General features: G+C 24.3%; 1 protein-coding gene across 6 annotated transcripts in view; it reads left to right on the top strand.

Annotated features, from left to right (window-relative positions):
- The window catches only part of LOC119668982 (golgin subfamily A member 4), a 61,335-nt gene that overhangs the window by 21,708 nt on the left and 15,421 nt on the right, over positions 1 to 24,206 (top strand). For 2 of the 6 annotated variants that reach the window (XM_038078698.1, XM_038078696.1), the window contains 5 exons: positions 16,354 to 16,479; positions 16,548 to 17,711; positions 20,170 to 20,337; positions 21,854 to 22,048; positions 23,397 to 23,579. In XM_038078698.1, coding sequence (XP_037934626.1) covers positions 16,354 to 16,479; positions 16,548 to 17,711; positions 20,170 to 20,337; positions 21,854 to 22,048; positions 23,397 to 23,579 — 1,836 coding nt within the window. Of the gene's footprint in view, positions 1 to 8,633; positions 8,703 to 16,353; positions 16,480 to 16,547; positions 17,712 to 20,169; positions 20,338 to 21,740; positions 21,774 to 21,853; positions 22,049 to 23,396; positions 23,580 to 24,206 lie in introns of those variants that run through there. The other 4 variants (XM_038078699.1, XM_038078697.1, XM_038078700.1 and 1 more) reach the window with 3 other exon arrangements.

The raw sequence follows: 24,206 nt of genomic DNA, 5'->3' as shown, positions 1-24,206 counted from the left end.
TTTTAATTTCTTCTAAAAAATAGGAATTAAAAATATTAACTAATTTAATTTAAACGTAATAATATGATTTTTAATTTAATAAAAATTGTAATTTTTTATTAATCTTTTCTTTAGCATAAATATACTTATAATATTTATAAATAATATTATTAGAAATATAAATTAAAATAGTAGCAGTCAAATAGATTTGTACAGTGAAATATTAAATAAGAAATATTTATTAAGTTTCATTATTTTCATCGTAATTTATCTTATAAAATATCAAATATTAAGGTCAAGGTTCAGCTTTTTTGTTTTGTTAAATTGAAATAAATGCTTTATATTATATACATCAATTGTTAAATTAATCTCATTATTTTTAGTACACATTGTTTAATGTATTACATTTAAAAAAATTTTTAAAAACCATACGTATTAAAATTGTTTTTTGATATTTTTGTATCTCATTTCCAATAGCAAAATAATTGTCATGAGTCGTAGTGTAGTATTGTCCCTCCTCAAAATGTAATTTCTTTGTGACAATTTTGCGTATAACAAAATTAAATTTTAAATATTTTTTTCAATATTATTATACAAATATTTTTTTATAAACAAATCAATAAAGAATTCTAAATAATGTAGACTATTCGACGTTTTAAAATTAAGCATCACTTATTGCTTAATCTTAAAATTACTACGTTGACCGTGAGAAAAAATAAATATTTCTATATATTATAAAAGTACTTTCAACATATTACCACACGCTTTATAGATTTAAAAAAAAAACCATAAATTCTAGGGGAATTGAGTAGTACCGCATTAAAGAAATCCCTTCTATCAACACATATTACTATAGTATTTTTTTATGCCGCGTTTTTACCTATTCATTTTAGAAAATATATTTGTTAAAAATACCTGCTTTTTTATATTATAACAAACAAATTTCCCATTGTTTTAAGAACTCTTCTTTTAAGAACTCTTCATTAGAAAGCACTTATAATTTCTCTTTTTTTTCTTGATCGGTTATGCTCTCTAAAATCAATGTTTGTTTTTAATTCTCATAAACTGGTACCGGCGTTTCAATTTAGTGTTTGTATAATATACAATGTATATACATTTCAACTTCTTTAATTACGATCTCAATTATATTTCTCTCTCGCTCTCTTCGAAAAGTATCTCACGAATATTTTTCAGATTTTCATTCATGTATCTTTATAAAAGCGTTTAGATCTGTTCGAGTATTTTAGTTTACCGCGAACTTTTGCAGCGTGTGTTTGTCAAAATTTGTGTTAAAAATTTTTTCTTATTAAGTAAAACAACGTGTCTAAGAGATTATTTTTTATTTATAACAGAAATTCAAATTAATTTTATTAAAGAAATCGGCACGTTCTTAAATTAAATTTAACGGATTGCTAAAATTTTTAAACTTGTGCCAAAAAATTTGAAGTGATAAAGAAAAAAATAAAGATTTCCAAGATAAATGCAGACAAAACTGTGTAGAATTGTGTCAAAATATATTATTCAAAAAGAAAAAAAATTAAATAAATAAATAAAACAATTTACATATACATATATTAAAAGTGTATCTATGTACAAATAGTGTGATCATCGGTTGTCAACATTAATAGGAAATAAGAAATACAACAATTTAATTAAGTTTTTATTATAATTATTAAAAAAAGTAAGTTTTATTAAATTTTAATTTTTTTATTCTTTCAAAATAATAAGATAATATTTTTTGAATATTTTATGTAAAAGTAATATACGTTCATAACTTATATCAATTTATTAAAAATTCATTATACAAAAATTCATGAAAATAATAAAATATTAAGATTTCAATTATTAGTTTAGTAAATAATAGTTATAATATATAAACTATACTATTTTTTTTTATAAAATTTACATATTGTATGTAATATAAATAAAATAATATTATACAGAAAAATATTACATTAAAAATAAATAGTTTATATAAAAGTCTTAAAAGTCATACTTATTCCAATACAGAACCTATTGAAACCGGGGTGTTTATATGTGACACTCTCTACCAGACAGTTTAATCTTAATAAAGACTTGCTATTTTTTTGTAATTGTTTAAGAATTTGTCTATCATTTTTAGTCTTAAAAAATTGTTAATATAATTTTATACAAAAAAAATCATTCATTATTTACAATTATATTTATATAAAAATTTATATTATTATTGATTTGAGTTTTCATATTAAAAAATATTTTTTTTGTATTATTTTTTTCATTAATTCATGAATAAAAATTTATTAAATTCTTATTATTTTATTTATTTGATTATTATTACTTTATTTCATTAATATTATTATTAAGTATCTATAGTTTATATACAAAAGTGTGATTACGTTTAATTATTTATATTTCTTAATTTATTTAATTCGATGACAATTTATGAATTCTTAAATATGCTTATTAAGCTATATTGTTATTTTATACTTTTTTTTATTATATCATTTTTCTTAATGTATATAATTGGCTTTATATATTGTATTTTCATATTTATATATTTACTTATTTTTACTGATATACTTTCTCGATTGATTGCCGTGTTGTGTTTTTTACATCTTTATGTACTTGTTCCTTTATATATAAGTTCATTTTTTAATTGCACTGATTTACTGATATATGTAAGTAGATATTTGCTTTAACATATCATTACTCTTCATTTATATATTTATATGTATTAATTTTATATACAACACATTGTATTTATTCATTTATTCACACACACATTTATTTATATAAATATATATTGTAAATTTTGTTAATTTACAATACAATATATTTTAAATTAATATATAAAATATATATACAAAAATATCAATATATATTTACATAATTAGAATATATAAATAAAAAATATGGTGTTGTGTTGTATATAAAATTAATAATATATATATAATATAAATGATATATAATATTTATAATATATATTTTATATAATGTATACTATATATTGTATTATGTATAATATGTAATATCTATTTTATACATTATATATAATATAAGTTATATATATTATACATTATATATTATATATTGTATAAAATATATATTATAAATGATATATAATATATATTGTATTTAATATTATAATATATATTATATTTAATATTTATATTATATAATATAATATACATAATATATGTAATATTATATATTATATATAATGTATAATATGCAATACATATTATATAGAATATATTATACATGTAATAAACATAATTAATTATCAGTTATTATTAATATTATTACTATATAATATAACCATTCCATATAAATTATTCAATATTATTAATTCATTCTATTTTTCATATTATATACATTAAATGTTTAAAGTATGTATATATTATATATAATATATATATGTATATTAATGTATATTAATATGTTTTATATATATATATTATTATAATATTATATAATATATATATATTATATTAATATAATATACTTATAATATTTATAAGTATTATATTAATCTATTTGTAGACAACTTTTGTAAAATATATATGAAATATTTTAAAAACAGATTACAAGTTTAGATAAAATAATTAAAAAATATATATTTTCAGTATAGATTTAAAAAAATATTTCATATATGTTATGTCTACTTTCCTGTATTCTTTCTAAAATTATATTATTATTATATTAGTATTATTATTATTATAATATCATTTAAAACAATAAATACATAAAAAAACACAAATATTATTTTATTATTTTTATATTATACTTAATTATGACGCTTAATTATGAAAATATAGTTTAATTCTTCAAGCGATTTTAGTCGACAATGTTCTTTAAAAACTGGAGTTAATGAGTTACCACTGCTATAAAAATGGTTTTAAAAATGAAATGGATTTTTTCAAATTGGATTCGAATTGTTTTGTTTTTAATACTGTAGATGCAGTAGAATAGATATTTTGATATTAAACTTAAAATAAACAATGCAAGTGGTCTTGCTTCTGTAAAAGTTAGCGCAAATTTAAACGGACTGGATTTTGCAGATTTTGCAGTAGTGATAATCATAGAATTCGATTTATTAATTGTGAATCCAAGCATAACTTCAAGGTTTCACTCCCCTTGGATCCTGCAAAATTAACACTAACATCATACATATTATTTTTCAACCAACAAACGAGTGCCCATTCTTCCCAATCTATATCGCTTTTCTGCAAGCTTTCGTCACAGTAGTTCATATTGATTACTTTATCTATCAAAGGTTATCGCTCGGAAGTTGATGAATTTAGAGCCATTAACAAAAAATATATAGATCTGTGAAAACTTCTTATGAAAATAAAATTGGTAAACAAAAATGTTCAATTTCTAAATAGTAGTGAAAAGGGAACTAGACAACCCGGAAATATTATACATGCCTTCAGAAGATATCATTGAAAAAATTTTAGATTGTTATTTCCAAGGCTGGAAAGGCATAAAAAAACATAAAGTTAAATAATAGCTCTTTCTTATATTTCTTATTATAATTGAATTAGATAGTTTTCGCTGAAAATACTGAGAAGTATTCAAATAAAAAAAACACTACTTGAAAACGAAAACCATTGTTATAGTACCATATCCACATATTTCTGAACTTTTTACTGTTAACCTACCACTTTTGAAACCACACTTCGTCTATTTTTATTTCATTACCAATTTTTAAATTATATTTTACTGGATATATTATTTTTATTGTAGGTTTATTATTTATTCATCGTTTATTCATTACTACTTTTTACCTCAAAATTATTTTTCATTCCAAATTAGATTTGATTTTATTTTTTCACGTTTTGCAGTTAAAATGTTTTGCTGAAATATAAATTTATTTTATATTATTTATTTGTAATGTTTGCAATCTGTTAGTTTGTTATCTGTCAATTTAAAATTGATTACATTTAATTATATATAAATATATAATCTTAAAAGCATACAAATAAAGTTTGGGAAAGATAATAAAATGTCGCAGTCGTTCAGTCAAATTTTCTATTTATATAAATTACCACTTAATTTCTACATACTATAACAGTTAAACGGCAATATATGGTATACGAAATGATGATCAGACCATCGATGACGTATGTACCGAGTACTCGACCGTATTATGAAAATTCATGTAAGAGAATTTTACATACTGCAGTAGGATAGCAGAGTTGCCGCAATTGGAACGAAGTTGAAAGATGCCTGTCACTGAAGATACGACAATCTAATAAAAAAATCTAGCCGAGTCAATTATGAGATCAGGTGAGGCAATTATTGCAGGAGATAAAAGGGCAAGGAGCGATCCCAAGCATAAGAAAGTCCTATTAAACAAGATAGCCAGTAATAAAGAAGCCTTGAGCCGCAAAAACATATGCATTGAAAAAAAGTTTGAAAAAAACAGTCGTCATGTTTTATGATTATATTATACTATAATTATATTATTATATTATGTCTATATTATTATATTATGTTTATTACTTTTATACTTTAATTATATTATTATACTATGTGTGAGTCAACCTACCCAGGATAAATCTAAAAACTTCTGTTGAAGCCAACACACACTGCGTCTTGTGAACAGTTCGTTATCTATTGATTAGATATTCTTACTGTGGAAAAATCTCAAACACTGTATAATACATAGTATCGGCACCAATAATATCTTATTATAAACCAGCATTCAATAACCCCATAAAAGAGATCACGTTCACGTTGAGCTTGGTATACAAGCATAACTAATAAACGTCTGCAAAGAACGCGTTGAGCATTATGTTTACAGAACGTTGACACCATATATTGTAAATGTAAGTGGCATATCCAGGGGGTTTGTCTCTCTGGACCGACATAACTTATGCCCTAGGTTATTGATCTTACATGTGATTTTGTATAAAAGACTGGGAAAGTCGAGCAAGCATCAGAGACAGCTGTCTCTGCTATATTTATCCATATTTTTCACATGTATATATCCATATATATAATTATAATATTAATAAAAAAATTACTGTTTCAAAATTAATTTTTGTATTTTTCTCGATTTACACTTGAACGTTCTTTGTTTTAATTCTCGTATCAGAAAATTAATTAAGTAAACATCGATCGTAAACATTCAACGTCGATCGTTGTTTTCTTTACTCATAGAGATCAATTTAAACTGATAAGAAATGAACTTTTCTCTATTGTAATTAAATTTTGCCTCAAGTCTTATCAATTTTATGTCATTTTAATTCAGTTCAGTTGATCGTTTAAGGAACGAACACTTCTTAAACTTACGAGAGATTATGTAAAATTTCCACAAGTTCCTACGTTTGCTGCTTGCATTCTAGTGCAATAAACTTAATTAAAAATAAACTATGGAAGTGCAGCATAAAAAATTTTAAAATTTAAAAAGATTCTTCTCAATTTAATGCTTCGAGCACTAAATTGCAGCATAAAAATAACTTTTTTAGTGTTTTTAGTTCTTCGGTGCGTATGCGTATTTAATGGGAGTGCAGACTTAATTTTCGCATTTAACTTAATAAGTTGCAACATTTTTATTTATAGCAGCATTTGAAATATTTTGGAAGCTCATTATTATCTTCAAATGAAAATAGCACACAAAATGATGTGATTTTGCATGAAGCATTTTAAGTAGATTAGAGATTTCGACCACGAATAAGAACTGATTTAATATGCGAGTCTGTGCAGATCATTAAAATTAAGAGAACTGCTAGTAATTTTAAAAATAAATATAAATAGTGGTTATTTTACGTACTATATACGTATTATTTGCGTACTATTACGTATTATATATATATACTATAAGCTATAGTACTATAGATTTGAATATAGAGTCAAAAGCATATAAGATTATACAAGTGTTACGAGCTCCTGGATCTTGTTTAAGGTGTTATACTTTTTTGAGAAAAAGAAGTGATAGAAGAAGTGGAAGATGAAATCTTTATACATACAAGATATGTATAAAATATAGTGAATATATAAAGAAAACTGGTTCACATAAGCGATTTTAAGAAAAAATAAGTAGAAAATTAAAAAGTTTTTAAAAAATTTGACAGTAATTCTATAGTTACCTAAACCTTGTTACATGATTTTTTTTCGGTAATCAAATCTGCATTTAATATTTCAGGAATACCTGTTTGTACGTAACGGGTGCCTTATCTTACACATAACCCAACTTTAAAGTTCTCAGGTTAGGACCCATTGTGAATTAGACAGGGAAAAAATTAGTATACTAAGCATACTTTCGAATTTATCTGAAAGCTGTCTTTGTACTTGTGTCAGGTTTTAGGTCTGGCACTGGTTGTACACTGGGCTCTTAGATGGTAATGCAAAATACCTTTTTGCCAATAACACATCAAATACATTTCGCAATTGCTGTAATCTTCAAAGAGCGAAATCTTCTTTTCTGCAATATTCTTTTCTTTAAGATTATTTTAAACCATTAAATCTAATAGATCAAAAGGTCAATGTCAAAATTTTGAATATTCATAAGTATTTCTAATCTCATCAAAGTATATCAAAAGACATTAACTTAAGATATTGTAACTAAATTGAAAATATAGTGTATGTTAAACAGAAACCAAATATTCAAAAATAATATTATTATTTTATTTGATATTCAAGCTTTATTTAAGGCTTTAATGTACTTCTCAGTGAACTAAAGAAACAAGAGGCTAACACAGCAAACGGCACAGTGTTTCTCTGATCTGACTTCTAAAATTGTCGATAAAATAGATGAGAAAAGGCCAAGTCGCGCTACAAGTTCTTGCAAAATGGGTGTCTGTATCGATTGAAACGTTTAAATTTGCTTTTAATACCAAATATATTCAAATAGTGGATTTTAAATGGAAAGCAATATCACATAGCTTCATGTGAGAGTACTACTCACTACTCAGGCAAACATAATCGCTTATAAAAAGAATTAGGGGGAAATTTTTATGGATTGGCGGAAGCTATAGAAATTTAATATTAAAGATCTTAAGATGTTTCTAGACAGCACGAGTTGAATTTAATTGTGCTGTTCGTATACGTAACAATTATGGTCTAGACCGGATTTGTCAATACAATACAAATCACTGTATAAATTGAGGGGCTGTAGAAACAAATGCATACGTTCATAGTTGTTTTTATTAAAAATAAAAATACGGTTATAATGTTAAATTAGTGTTATTAATTTATCAATTTAAATTCATATATGAAATTCATATATATTCATTTGCCGCGGATCGTGCTTTGGACAATCATTATATACATTGGAACATCTCATCAAAGTATATCCTAAGACAAGTTTATTACTTCATATAAGTACAACGTGATATATATATATTATTTATTTATAAAATTCTTAGTGTTATAATTGATTTTTCGATTTTCTAATATGAATTTGATTTCGTTTCTAGTGATTATCATAGAAAAATTTGTACCTTTACACGTATATGCACTATCCATTTATGAGTGATTATTAATCACAATGTCAAGCAATAATAACATAAAAAAATTAATAGTTCAAATACCAAAGCCTCATCTTAGTTGCAAAAATAGGTCAAAAACTTTTCGTATTAACTGTGTAGGTATAACTATGTAGAAGTATTTATAGTAGGCCAGGTGAAAATATATCAGATCTTTATATTTTTATCAGCAATTTATCAATTTCTATGAATTCAGCTACTTTATTCTGTAAATTGCATTTTTCCTTTAATATCTGAATGAATACAATAGTAAGTAGTTTTTACTGATTATCTTTAAATTACCAAATTGAGCTGGCGGCGATATACTTATTCTGCATTCGCTGCAGAACTAAAATCAATGAAGTGGAAATTTATTGAAATACTTTACAACCAAATATAACCAAATAATAAAAAGTGTGTTGCTATAATTTGTTTTATGTTGGCATAGTCTAATTATTAAGTAATTGTATATACATTTTATACTGAAATAATTTGTTTATAGAATGTATTATTGGATATTTGTTTACACAAAACAAAGTTCAAATGTTGTTACTTATTTTCTAGATACTTCTGTAACCCTTGAACTTAAAACACATCCTTCTCGTTTTCAAAACAACAATTACGACTAATAATAAATATAAATTTATTTGTGTGATGACAATTGAACCGCATTAATGTGACAAACAAATAAACAAGATCAAAACAACATCTTCATTATGCACTTGACAAAAGTATCGCACTCGTTCGTTGTACTCTCAGTCAATTATTACAATACAATTATGTAAAAGTATCTTACATAGTGTATAGAACAACGATCAATGTTCAGGCAAAGCCACAATTTATTGATAATCGTTGACACGTGCAAGTGCTTCCCGGAATATAAAAGTGCACATAAAACATAACAACAACACCCAAAACATCTTTGCTGTCAACAAAGTCCCTAGTTCAGTTGATATATTCACTGCTCCTGTACATAGAATTTTTGGATGAGATTTGTAAAATATCCATCATCAAATTGAAGTACACTGAGCTGATCTTTGGTGAAATGTGTTATGGATGCTGTCGCTATTCTGTGTTTATTTTATTTCAATTTCTTTTTTTTTGTTGTCTAACAGTGTACTTGCGGGTAGATTTCCTCTAGTATTCACCAAAAGCAAACATATGCTCTTCCCTTTGAAAACAAATTGTATCTTTTAAATGAAATCAAAAAGCGGATGTTGCTAACATTATTTTTGTACTTTTAAATTAGTTCAAATTTGATTTATTGTTAGAAACGTCAACTTTATTTTTAGGGATTTATTTTTCTTTTTCACTAAACAGTTGAACTGTTTTGCCTTTGTATTGAGAGAATTGATTTGGCTGTAAAGCTTTTAATTTGTTAAAATATAAATTTTATTAAAAAAGTAATTTTTTATAAAAATGTGGAAAAGCTCAAAATAATTTCTTTTTTGAAAAATATATTTGTTTGGAGTCAATATTGTTTAATATTTTTTATTTTATTTGGTTTTGGTTTTATTCAATTTTGGAATCAAATTAATTTACAGTCTGAATATAATTTTTGTTCATCAGATGGAAAATAATTTTTGTTTGTTTTCTCATAGAATCAAAAATATTAAGTAAAACTAATTTTTGATTTTATTATAAAAACAATATTGAAGAATAATTAAGTTACAGATGGAACATAACTTTTGTTTGTTTATTCTTTATCTTATATATATAATTCTTCTGTACGTGTGTTGACAGTGAACTCCTCCTAAACGGCTGAACCGATTTTGATGAAATTTTTTGTGGGTGTTCAAGTGGATTCAAGGAAGGTTTAGATTCACAATTTGGCCCACTGGATAATGTCTTTTTAACTAATTTTTTATTTTTTGGTATCCATACACATTTATATTAGAAATTTAAAATTTATTCATGCTTACTTTGATTTGTTTAAAAAGTTTAAAATCTTTAAAATGAATCGTAAAAATGCCGTTGCATTAAATGTCTAATATAAATATATATGGATACCAAAAAACTGTATAATAATTAAAAAACCGTTATCCAGTGGACCAAATTGTGAATCTAAATTATAGTTGAATTCACTTGAATACACACAAAAAAAATAATGCCACGTCTTCGTGGACGAGGAGGAAATATTAGTCGACGGAGTCGGAATTCACAATTACTCTAGAACCGTCGGTTAAATAGATCGGCAGAAAACAATGAAAATGTAAGAAACCAGGATACAATCACACGTACTAATGAAAGTCAAGAGCAACGCAAGGAACGCCAAGAAAATTAATTGCAAGGGGAAACAACGTTCGCTGGGTCAGCTAGTTCAATATAATATAATATAATAACCTAATAATATATATTTTTGATTTTAATATAAATCAATTTTTGATTTTAATATAAAATTTATTTTTTTAGTCAATTTCAGTTATGGATCATAATTTTTTTTTATAGAACTAATTAAAAGTTTCAACATAAAATTAGTTCAGAAAAAAGATAAAGAAAAACAAATCAAGCATTTGTAATTTATCAGGTTTAAATTTACTTATGGTACGAAAATTAAATACGAACTAATAAAACCAACAAATATTATTAAAGCCTTCTGATGATAAGTATTCATCCAATATTTCAATTAATAAAAAATAAAATAAATAATTTACAGTTATTTAAAAATCTTTCACTTAGTAAAATAATATTTTTCGTAATAATTGATTTTAAAAATTAAACAAAGTAAAAAAAATAAAATATAAGAATAAATTAAAAAATATAAAGAATAAAAATAAAATATAATAAAGTAAAATATAAAAAATAAAACATAAAAAAATAATAAAATATAAGAATAAATTAAAAAAATATAAAGAAAAAAAATAAAATATAATAAAGTAAAATATAAAAAATAAAACATAAAAAAATACTATATAAAAATTATGAAATGTTCAAAAAATAAAATAAATATAAGAAAAATTATATACAAAAAAATAGCAAGTAAAAAAATTATATATAAAAAATAGTATGTAAAAAATAATATATAAAAAAATGGCATGTAAGTGAAATTATAATAAAAAAAAGTAAAATACAAGAAAAAATAAAATATAAAAAAGATAAAATAGACAAAAATAAATAAAAATATAAAGAAAATAACATTTAAGAAAAATACAATATAAAGAGGTAATAAAAAAAAATACAATCATTTGTGAAAATTCACTTAATTTCTTAATAAAAATAAATAAATTACAAATTCTGTTTAAGTAACTTTTGAAATTAAAATTACTTTTACTGTTTCAGGTATTGCCAAATATTCAACATTAATAGTCTTTAAGAATATTTTATTGGTTTAATGGTCTATACTTAATTTTTACATTTAATTTAGTCTATAATTTTTAGCATGTCAAATTTAAAACACCCACATATAATAATTGTTGGTTCTAAGTCCATATAAATTTTGAAATAAAAATAATTTTTTGGCATTTTTGACTTTAACATAATTTTAAATAAAAATAAACTTACTCAAAACTGAAAAGATTTCAATAGTCATTTATGTAATGGTATTTGAAATTATACAAAAATCTGTATTACTGGATTAACCTGTGCATTAATTAGCAAATTTATAAACCTACAATAACCTAAAAGAAAAATGTATGGAAGTACCTGAACTATTCTTTAATATAGCATAATCACTTGCTAAAGTTTGTGCGTAAAGTATACTCTCCGTCTTTCAACTTAAGATAGATAATTATATAAATTTACAATAACCTATGAGAAAAATCTATGGATTGCGGAACCTGTATATACTACTTTTCAATAGAATATTATCTCTAGGTTTAATATTTTAAACCTATAATAATCTAACAGATATATATGTCCAAGTATATTATTACAGACAGTGTTCGTTGTTCAGGAATACTGAGGAGCGTTCTTTGAAGAATGCATATCATCTGGGTTATCTTGAATGGGTTTACGCTTCTTTTGCAGTTGGCTGGATGTTATTAATGAATTTAGATGTACGGGCATGATATCGTGTCGTTAACGCATATGACAATAGTTATAGATATTAGACATTTCATTATATAGGTTCTTTCAATTTTGAAAGACATAAAGTGCTTGAATGAGGTAGGGGTTATTTCAGATATGATTTTGGATACTATAAATGGGTTTGAGTATGGGTAGACACATGTCATGGGTAGACCCCTGAGGACAGCGAATATTACAATATTTTTAAACTAAATGGCTGAGCAAAAATAAATTTAAGTGCTTTAATGAGGCATTTTTCAATTTTGTTTTTTAAGTAAATCAATTTTTAGAATCTTTTTTCAATTAATCAATTCAGATTTCTAAAAATAATTTTTAAAAGCACGCAAAATAGAAATTTTATAATTCAATTCAGAGGAATTAATTGTGATTGACTTTTGAATGGCAATGAATTTTGCGATATGACATAAGTGCTATTCTCTAGAGTTCATTAGCAGTTTTTCTTACATTTTCTATTTCAAAGTATTTCCTTTTTCCCCTACACATGTTATGTATATATGTACGTTTATACTATAAATTAATACAAATTATTTATACTTTTTGCGTATCTGATTTTTTATTTTATTATTAATGGAATCTGGTCAATTATTGAGTCTGCGAAACCGAATTGTTTGTTTGTTTTTATAAAATTTTGGATTTCGCAAAGAAAACAATTAATATTTTCTGCTTTCCATATTTCAATTTTATGTTTTTTGATTTTGTTTTTTGAGTTTGTTTTTTGATTTTGTTTCTTAATTTTGTTTCTTAATTTTGTTTTTTTTTTTTCATTATAAACAAAAGAAAATTTGAACGTGAAATAAAGTATTTTCAATGAGAAATTTTTGTAAAGTTGATATTACTTATATTATTTTTTAAATTTAATCAAATCAATATAAATATCAGAATTGGGATAAACATTAGGTAAATTTTACATGTAGTAATACAAATAAACGTGATTCATTAAGTCCGTTACATTTTTACTTATGTTATATTCCAGAAATATTTAAATCAATTGAATGTCATGTCTTGTATTTTATTACTGCCTGGATAAAAGATCTAAAATATATAATATTTTAAGTCTTCAAACATTTCGATTTATTTTTTTTTAAATTTCTATTTTATAACAGAGGTAACTCTATTTTATTTAACAGAGTTAGAGATCACAGATAAGATTTTCAGTTAATGTTAAGCTGAAGTGGCAGATTTGTACACTAAACCATGCTAAGGCACACAAATGTTCCGATGTAATACCACAAATTTGACATTATCTATACGCCAGACCTAAAGAACCATCTTAAAGGTAGATGTCATAAACATACATGAACAATCGTACCTTTGAAAAGGGCAAATCCTTTATTCATGTTAAAGAAAACTAACCTGAACATTTTTGAAACTGGACTATGTGTCTTATTTTAAAGCAGAACTAATATAGTTCTTTTGGGAAAACGCACTAAAGATCTTGAATCTTCTTCCAGTCAAGGAGAACTCCTGGAGATAAGTTTAGTTTCTTCATTATCCTCAAAGTTACAACCCTGATAGTAGTTGTTAAATCGCGGTTTAAATCTATTGAGCAGATGCAGTTTTAGTTGCAACAGCTAGTTGATATATATTTTGTTCAATTTGGCTCAGTTGATATTATGACGATATATGACGAAAATTTTTATTTAATTAGGTCTTTGAAAATAATAAAATAATAATAAATAATAAATACTTTAATAATAATACTTTTTATAAAGAAAACATTTAGATCTTTTGGATACAATTTAATCAAAAACCTGGCTCAATCTAAGCATTTTAGAATGAAATCATTGTAGTATTTTTATGTTTGAGTTACAACTATACCTCACAATTGTCTAGTTTGTGTTCAATATCTTTATATAAGTGAACAATTAATCACTTTAGATCTTAAATATTATAATATTAATAATTATTTGTAATTTTAGTAGATGTTTAACTTATCTTGTGTTTAACTTAGTAGATCTTATTACCTTTAGACAAAACGAATATTCTTGAATATATGAGAAATTTTTTTAATTGAAAATTTGATTTTTAAATAAGTGAAAACCTCAAAAACCTTTGGCGATCTAATGCAACTTTGCAGAACTATTTTTTTAAACAAAAGTTTTAAAATTAAAAAAAAAAAAATAATTTATAATAGTTAACAAAATCTATGTAGCTGTGGTTTATGCATAAGTTCTGTAATAAGTGTTCATACAAATAAAAATTAAAAATTTACAAAACCTGAATTGTACAAATTAATTAACACAGGCTTTGTGTATTAACATTAAGTTTTAGGGGTCAAATTTGACAGTCTTCAATTTCTAACACTTGCAGGCTTCAATTCTTAACACTTCAAAAATTATATAAGGACAATTAAATCCATAGATATTTTCAAAAACCATTGATGATGAATATTTTGCTATATTTGAAACTGTGTTGTTAATCCAAAAACTCATTTGAATAAAAGTTTGATAATAAATTTTTAGAATTTTGGTTATAAGTTTTTTTTGTTATTTTTATTATTTTTATTATTTTTATTATTTTTATTATTATTATTTTTATTTATTATTATTTTTATTTATTATTATTATTTTTTTTAAAACAACTTATATTCACAAAATATTGGTCTCGCCCGTGCGACTAGTGGATTAAAATTAGTATGACTTTCTCAGCATTACGTTCCTAGATTAGGTTCTATACATAAGAAAGAACAAATCATGCAACAAATAATGCCTCTACGAAGAGAATAGTATTGAAATTTAACAATTGAAAATAAAATTATAATTAATTAATTAATTCAATTATTTTACAGCTGGTTTATGATTTCGTTCTAATATAAACACAGTAAGTAAAATTGTTAATAAAAAATTTCATAGCAAAAGTAACAAAACTATAGAACAAAAAAGTCAAGTACGGCTTTGGTTCAGTTGGTTAAGGTGCGCTGATTCTGAGTTTCACATTTGGCAGGACCCGTAGTTCGATTCCTGGTACTTGCAGTCTCAAAAATAATTATTTACGAATAATTAAATACAAGAATTATTTCCAAGACCACTGATGATGATGGGCAATACTTGACACAGCTGTATGGTCCGCCAAAAATTCAATTAATTAAAATAATATAAAATGAATTTTTGTTGTTGTACTTCACTACTGTTCGAAAAAACCTCTTTATTAAATTTTTTATATATTTTTTTAATATTTTTTCATATATATGTTTTTATATACTTTTATTTTTTTTTATAATGTTTTTATATTTTTTAAATTCTTTCAATAATATCCAAAAATGCATAAAGGTTTTTGTTTTCCTACAAAATTCAGTGGAAACTTTTTGACATATAAAGGAAGTTTTAGTATTGTTTTCATTTGAATTTAAAATATTTTTCATTTTTATTTGATTTAAAGACTTTCAACAACAGCAACATGAACTTCCCCCAAAAATGTTTCAAGACTTCAGACTGTTCGCGAGCATGTCAAGAATTTGTGCATTTTAATTAAAGAATTTAACACTTTGTTTAGACTTTTACTTCGCCTGTCAAAGCGTACAAAAATTAAATAAAAACGAAAAAACTTTTCTTCAGTAATAAACAAAAACGTTCTTTGTGTCTTTGTTGTCGTAAACGAAGAAAAAAGTAATTTCGTGGTTTTGAACTTTACAAAGAACTTACTCCATTCAGTGCCCTAAATGTTACAATTAATATTAGATTACCATATGTTCCAGTTGTAGGAAGGGCTCCATAAACTTCACTGTATATGTCGTTCGGATGGGGCAGCAAAAGCTTCAATCATTTATGCAACTGTGCACACATTTTCCATTAAACTCATCTCGTTTTTCGAATAAATAAAAAAAATTAAAATAATGTAAATAACTTCTGTTTGAAAGACGCTTTATTTTTACATTTGATGTTTTTTGAACTTCTAGACTTTACTATCAGAAAATACATCGGACGATCATCATTGGCCGCGTGAACTGATCTTACTACGTGAAAAGTTTACAGCAAAAAGTCAACTGGAAATTGCTCAACTGCAAATTAAACATGAAGAAGAGGTATAGCTCTATTAAATATATATCAAATAAAACAGTTATTTATTATTGTATTTTTCATCATTTATTAGATGTCGCGCTTAAAACTGGAGTACGAGAAACAATTAAATCGCAAAAACAAACGTCACACAACGTTTGATTTGGCGCGAAATTATGAAGAAATCATCAGTGAACGTGATGGTTTACGGGAGTTGTCATGCGCCTTTCGATATGTGCTCTCCGAATTGGCAAAATGTGTCTCACAGTGTGAAGAAGATGCAAACACTACTTTAGTTGATGAAGTGCAACGTATTTTGGCAAATAATCGTACTTTGGAAGAACATGTAGACGATTTAGATTTTAATCTTAACATGACATTAAACACTACTCTGAATTCTACTTCGAAAAATATGCGTTTTGTGCCTGATGTACAAAATATATTAGAAGTCGTAGAGGATCCGAGTCTGCTACAATACATAAGTAACAAAAGTGGCGAGTGTAATGATGAATTTGACTTGAAAGATTGCTTGCAACGTTTAAAAACAGAGGCTTCTTATTTGCTACATCTATCAGAAGACTTACAAAACCGTCGTAAACGCCAAAGAAGTGAATCTAGTGGTGGTGAGAAAAGTGATAGTTGTTGTGAAGCAGAAAGTGATCTGAAGGAACGCTCGTTTATAAAAACTCGTAAATTTTTGCGTACAAACTCTTTAAATGAGCAACACTTGACCACCTATCAAAAAACAGTCACAACAAAAACACAGCTCAATTCCTTGCCACCTGATTTGAATACTATACGTGTTCAAGGTTCTGGTACCTCTTCCACATCTGGTGGTAATGTTTCTGAAATTAATTTCCAATTGCATGAATTGAAGAATCGACTTATCAAATCCGAGTCGGATCGTTTAAAGTTACAACAAGAATTGGAACATACCATACATCGTAATGCTGAATTAGGACAGGAGTTGCAAAATTTACGTGATCAAATATCGCAATTAAATTCACTAAATCATACCGATTATGCAGAAGGTTATGGTCTTGGTTCGCTTAAAAGCCCACGTCAATCCGGCATTGATCAGTCTTCTAGTTTTGCGCAACTGCAAGAAAAAGCACGTAACATTCTCTCTACACCTACGCAGAAGAAGGATGATAATAACACAACGGTTGTCCTTTTACAAATGATAGAAGATTTCTGTCGTGAAGGTGAAAAAGTTGTTGAATGTAATAAAAAGGATAGAGACGATTTGCAATCCCAGGTGAGTTTTTGGTTCTTTGTTTTATTTAGTTATTTATTATAAATATGTAGCTTTATTATTTTATTCTAAATTGTGAATTGTTTAATTCATGTATAGTTATCTTATATATTATTTTTGTTATTAAATCATTCAATAATATTCCATATGCATGATGTATATATACGTTATTCATGTTGTGCTAAATATACAATTAAATATACATATATACTAAAGTTGTAAATAGATTACATCTGAAAGATATACTTTAATATACACGCAATAATATACATTACATAAGTACATATATAATATACTTTATTATAATACCATAAATATATTATTTAGAATACATATATTTTAGTTTAATATTTATATAATAGTGGTAGTTTAAATATTCATGTAGTGATTATATGACGTTAAGGATGTATATATATGTAAAAATAAATGTGTTTTATATATGTAATATAATATATGTAATATAATATATGTAAAATATATATATAATTTTCTTATGACTGCTAAAATTTGTATATGTTTAATTATATATAGTTGCTATATTGTTTATTGTATTTATAATTATTGTATTACTTATTAATATATAATATTTTATAAATTATTGTTTACATATTATAATTCAATTCATATAACCTTTATTTAATGATTCATCTATATATTATGTTACATTATGTATTTTGTGTATTATGTATTATATATTATGTATATATTATATATATATTATATATATATTATATATATTATATATATATTATATATTAATATATATATAAAATATATATATATATATGGTGGGACGTTGGGACAGCGCACTGTCCAACAAGTGGCCCCACTGAAGTGAAGGATTAGTCGAAGTAGACCACGAAACGACTTGGGTCCTTTTTCGTCCTTCGATTCTCGGATGTTGTTATTGAGTTAAAGCTGGAGTGGCTTCCGTTCGCATAACTACATCTTTTGTTAATGCAAGCATCTCATTTAGCTTGAGGTTTCCTGCCAAGTCGTCACCAACCCAATGGTGTCCCAAGACAGTCTTCCTCCTACTTGCCAGTGCTGGACATTGGCACAATATATGCACCGCTGTCTCCTTTTCTTCTAGACATAGTCTGCAAGTGTCTTCCTCAGCAAGAGTTATCTTTTTGAGGTGATACTTGAAGTTGCCATGTCCAGTAATTAGTGAGGTCAGCCAGCTTAGAGTGCTCCGCGAATAGCTAAGCACTTTTATCGCTTCCCTGGCCCACGGTTTAGGTAACATGAGTTTGGTCTGTCTACAAGTGCTCAACTCTCTCCATCTATTAAGATGAAGTGAGATTATCCACTTATTGACATAGGCTGCCGAATATATTATATATAAATAATATAATAAATATATTATATATATAATATTATACATATTTCAGAAATATATATGATTTTTTAATTATATTTTACATATCAAAATTTACATGTTACAATATGTGTAGTAATAGTATATTTTTTATTTAAATGTCTTTGTCATATTGTCACATTTATTATAAGATAAAAATTTGCATTAAAAATTGGATAATCCGAATTATTGATATATTCGGATCGTAGAAGTCATATTAATTATCTTAATATATAACAGTCTTATATATTTATTTTTCCAACAAGAATTGAAAAAAAGAACAATAATATTCCACTGTCCATTAAATAAATTCAAAAATAAAATGACGCATTTATAAGATTTATGATAACGTTTATAAGCATACAGCACAGAAAGCCTACAGGCAAATAAAACATACATGTCTGTACGCACATAACCTATAAATTTATTTCACTAGACTTTTGAGGAGATATGTTTATAACAAATAATCCAGATTAGCGAATTAGTGGGTCAATCTGGGCTATAAAGTATATAATGCACATTTTTCGAATCCGAATTACCGGAAATTCGGACTAGCGGAGATCGGTTGTTTTTATGCATTCGAAGTAATTTTCCTTTCTTTATTAAGAAAATTTAAAATTTTAATAAACTGCGTACCAAAGCGGATAGTATTGTACATGGTGCAATAAAATTTGTATAATAGACAGTATGTGATTGTATTTAACAGAGTTTTCACTGTATTTATTTTTTTTTAATTCACTCGAATAGAATGTAAATGTTAAGGAAATGTAATCATTATATTTCCCAAAAGAAAATTTACTCCTATTACATTTCTCAAGATATTTTTAAACACTACTTATTCCTAATGATAAATTTATTGTTCGTTTGTAATATATTTAAATATAATATTAATAGTTTTTAAATCTCTTTTTATTCTCTTAGTATATAGTACTTATGTCGTATATATTATAATTATATTTTCAATTGAATTTTTTTCCAATAAGAATGTATTAATTAAATGTTTCCATAGATTTAAATAATGTTAATAAAATGTGTACAGTAATTTTAGTTTAGATATTCTAATTATAAAACTAATTATAAAAATTGCTTCAAATTAATCAGATCGACACCGCTGATAAGCAATTAAAAGCAACCCGTCAATTCCTGGAGGAACAAGCCGCTGAACGGGAGCAGGAACGTGATGAGTTCCTGCGAGAAATTGAAAATATGAAAGTCCAATTACGAGACAAAGAAAAAGAGCGTTGCATATATGAGAATGCCTCTGAGGAGGTGAGTTACCGATCGTTATCTAAATGATGGTGTTCTGTGATTTCAAATTTCGTCCTGCACTTTTGTACCGTTTTGTTTTGGTTTATGGAATTTCATTTTCATTTGTTTATTATTAAATTTTTATCTAATTTCTTATTAATTGTTTTATAAAAATAATATTCTTTGAAAACTATTTTGTTGTGGTTCTGATTTTTTACCTAATTAAAGAAATTATCTTTTAATAATAATTCTTTTTAATTATTTTGGGATTTGGTGAAATTCTAATTTAAATACAAATAATTTATGTTAGATTTATTTTAGTTTTATATATAATATAATAATTTTACTATTTTTAGTAGTTAGTAATTCACAATAATGTTGCATTTCCACAATACTAATATTACTTCATAATCGTTTATATATCTAATAACATATTTCTATATTTTAATACTTTTATTTCTATTTAATATTTTCTTTCTTTTTTGTAATATTAATTTTGGTTGTCTATTTAATATGAATATTTTGTTTTTTGTCTGTCATACTGTCAAAACAAAATTCAAAACCTATTTTAAAATATTTTGCATTAAAAAAATTAAGAAATTATTAGAAATTTTTATGAGTATTTTTACTTCATAAAAATTAATTAACTGAATTTAATACTAAAATTAAGAAAAAATATTTGAATTTACTGCATTAAGTTCTTACAAATTTAAAAGAAACTATACACCTGCTTACAATATTTCACACTTGATTTGAAAAAATGTCTATAAATGAATGAAGCTCAAGGGCAGGTCGTAATTATTGAGCAATTATTGGATGTAAACCAAATCCAAAAATGTTTTGTTTATATATTTTATCCACGAGCTATTTTGGTTTGTTTATTAAATTTTGGAAAGTTTCAAAATCAATGCTCTCGAATTTTTTTCGACAATTTCTTCTATAATATTATTTTACTTGAATAAGAACTGAATAAATTTTATTAAAAAAAAAAAAAAATAGAATATACAAAAAAATAAAATAGACAAAAGGAAAACGTTCAGTTTGTTTAATTTTGTCATTCATTTAAAAAAATAATATTATTTAATAAAATTAAACAATAAAAATAAAAAACAATAAAATTTAATTATTTTATTGTATATAAATTTAATATTATTTTATTGTAAATAAATTTAATATTATTTTGTTATAAATAAATTTAATATTATTTTATTTTAAATAAATTTAATATTATTTTATTTTAAAATTTGTAATTATTTTTAATATTATAATGAAAAATGAACATAACAACATTCACTTCAACTACTCAATAATATTTTTTCTATTTTCATGCGCACAAAATATTATAAACTTCTTCAAAAAAAAATTAACAAAATGCACCATTATTAATAATTACCAAATAATCAAATTAATAACACTTAAAAAAGCATTTCAAAAAACCATTAACATATAGTAAAAATGTGAGTTTTTTTAATATTTGTTGCATTAAAAACTAACCTTCAAAATTTTATTAAAATGTAATCTCTTCCCACAATTATAGGTCAAAGGATTAGAGTCCAATATACGTGAACTAACCCAACAACTACAGGAGTCCAATGCTAAGCGTGAAAAATTCGAAGTCGAATTGAAGGCTTCGATTGATAAAATTTTTGTTTTGCGTGAAATAATTACGGAATTGGAGACTCAAGTAGAGACAAAGGCATTAAATGAACATGTTTTGGGTGAAAAAGTTAAGGTAAAGATCACGAAAATATATACAAAAAATCACTAATGTAATTGATATAGATTTAAATTATAATATAAAATATAATATAATAAATATAATATACAAATATAATATATTCAAATTTATATACAAATAAATACAAATTTATATATAATAAATTCAATATATAATATATTATAATATAAATAAAAGAAAATATATGAAATACAGTCAAACTTCCATATAAATCGAATTTCTCTATAACTCGAACTAAAAAGAGTGCACCAGGGTTTTAGAGAGCAAATTACATACAATTCTGCTTCCATAACTCGAACTTTTATAACTCGAATTTCTCTATAAGTGCGACTACAAAAAATTTGTCAAGTGACCAATAGGAATGTGAGAAAATGCATTCTATAAGTCGAATTTTTGCTTTAAATAAAAATACATTTTGTTGTTAGGGGAAGTCCCTTTTTCCAAACCAAATGTTTAATTTTTTCTTTCTCATGTTGCTTCTTTGTGCAAATGCCAGTCGCTGGCAGCGTAGTTTAAAGTAAATAAAATAATTTCCAATGCTAATCTTAACGATTATATTGATCTTGACAATGAAATTTGTAAATCAAGCTTTCCTACAAATGACAATATTATTGAGCACTATAGCTCTAAATTACAGGATTCAATTCTAAATGCAACGGAAAGTGATGAAAAGGATTCGGTGAATGTGATTGTTCATCAGCCTTCCAAGAATGAAATAGAAGACTCATTCAAAACTCTGAACTTATATTCACAAACGAATGGCATTCCAACTGATGATCACTATAAGAGTATGAATAAATTGGAATCTCTTTTTACTGAAAATAAGAAAAAAATTAAAGCCCCAAACCCTAATTTCTGAATATTTTACTTCACTACAAAATCTGTAAAATGTAATTCTTGTTTCTTTTAAAAATAAAAAAAATCTCTAACTTGAAATCTCCATAAGTCGTACCTTTTCTTTGCAAAATTGGACTTCGAGTTATGGAAGTTTGACTGTACATAACATTTATAAAATATACATTTTTTGAAATTAATATAAAATGAAAAAATCTTTGAAATAATATAAGAAATTAATAAAATTGTATAAATATGTTATATATTAAAATATGAAACAAAAAAAAAATAATAATTATAAAAATATATAGATAACCCTTTATATATTAATATAATATATTTATGTGTATATATTTATAAAAATACAAATAATATGTATAGAATTATTATAATAGAAAAATATAAATTTCTTTTAAACCATATATAGAGTAGATATTTATTAATTTATATTCATTAATAATATCAGTTTTTTGTGACTCCATTTTTTATGTATGTTTAATAATTTTAGGAGATGGAATCGTTTATATTTTCACAAACTCGTTCGAATGAAACCTTACAAAATGAGGTTATTAGTTTAAAAACTGAAATTGATCAAGATTATCAAGAACGCATACGTGGTTTGGAGGAGAAATTACAAAACATACGACCAACTGCAGAACAAAGTATGGTATTGGATCAAGTGGTGGAACAGGTGAGTAAAGAAAATATTATATATAATTTTTAACCGTTTTCAATTTTTATTATCTATTTATTTTTATATATTTTTAAACGGTCTAATTGATCAATTTTAAATAATTTACCAACTTATAAAATTAGTTTTCAAAATATTTTTCATTGCCAGTGATATTTTGATTATAGTATATAGTAATATATTTCTATACTAGGGTATTATTTATTTATTAATTTCTTTTTTTTCTATGAAATATTAAAAAGCTAAAAATTTGTTAATTTATTTGTTAATCAATTGTTATTTCTAGATTATTAAAAAATTTATAAAATCCTTTCTCTTTACTTATCTATTTATTTATTAAATTGATTTTTAAAGTGCATTTTGACGAAAGAAACTAAACTTCTGATATAAACTATTGTTTTCGATAAAGAGATTTTTATCAAACAGTAGTAAAATTGTAGCAAGAAGTTTTTTATTATTATTTTATAATTATTATGTTATAATTATTATTTTATAATTATTATTTTATAAATATTACTTTATAATTATTATTTTATAATCATCATTTTATTATTATTATTTTATAATTATTATTTTATAATTATTATTTTATAATTATTATTTTATAATTATTATTTTATTATTATT

Source organism: Teleopsis dalmanni, chromosome 1 (assembly GCF_002237135.1).
Source record: "Teleopsis dalmanni isolate 2A chromosome 1, ASM223713v2, whole genome shotgun sequence".
NCBI classification, from domain to species: Eukaryota; Metazoa; Arthropoda; class Insecta; order Diptera; family Diopsidae; genus Teleopsis; species Teleopsis dalmanni.
The sequence above is the reverse complement of the archived record's forward strand: the minus strand, read 5'-3'. Positions and strand labels throughout refer to the sequence as shown.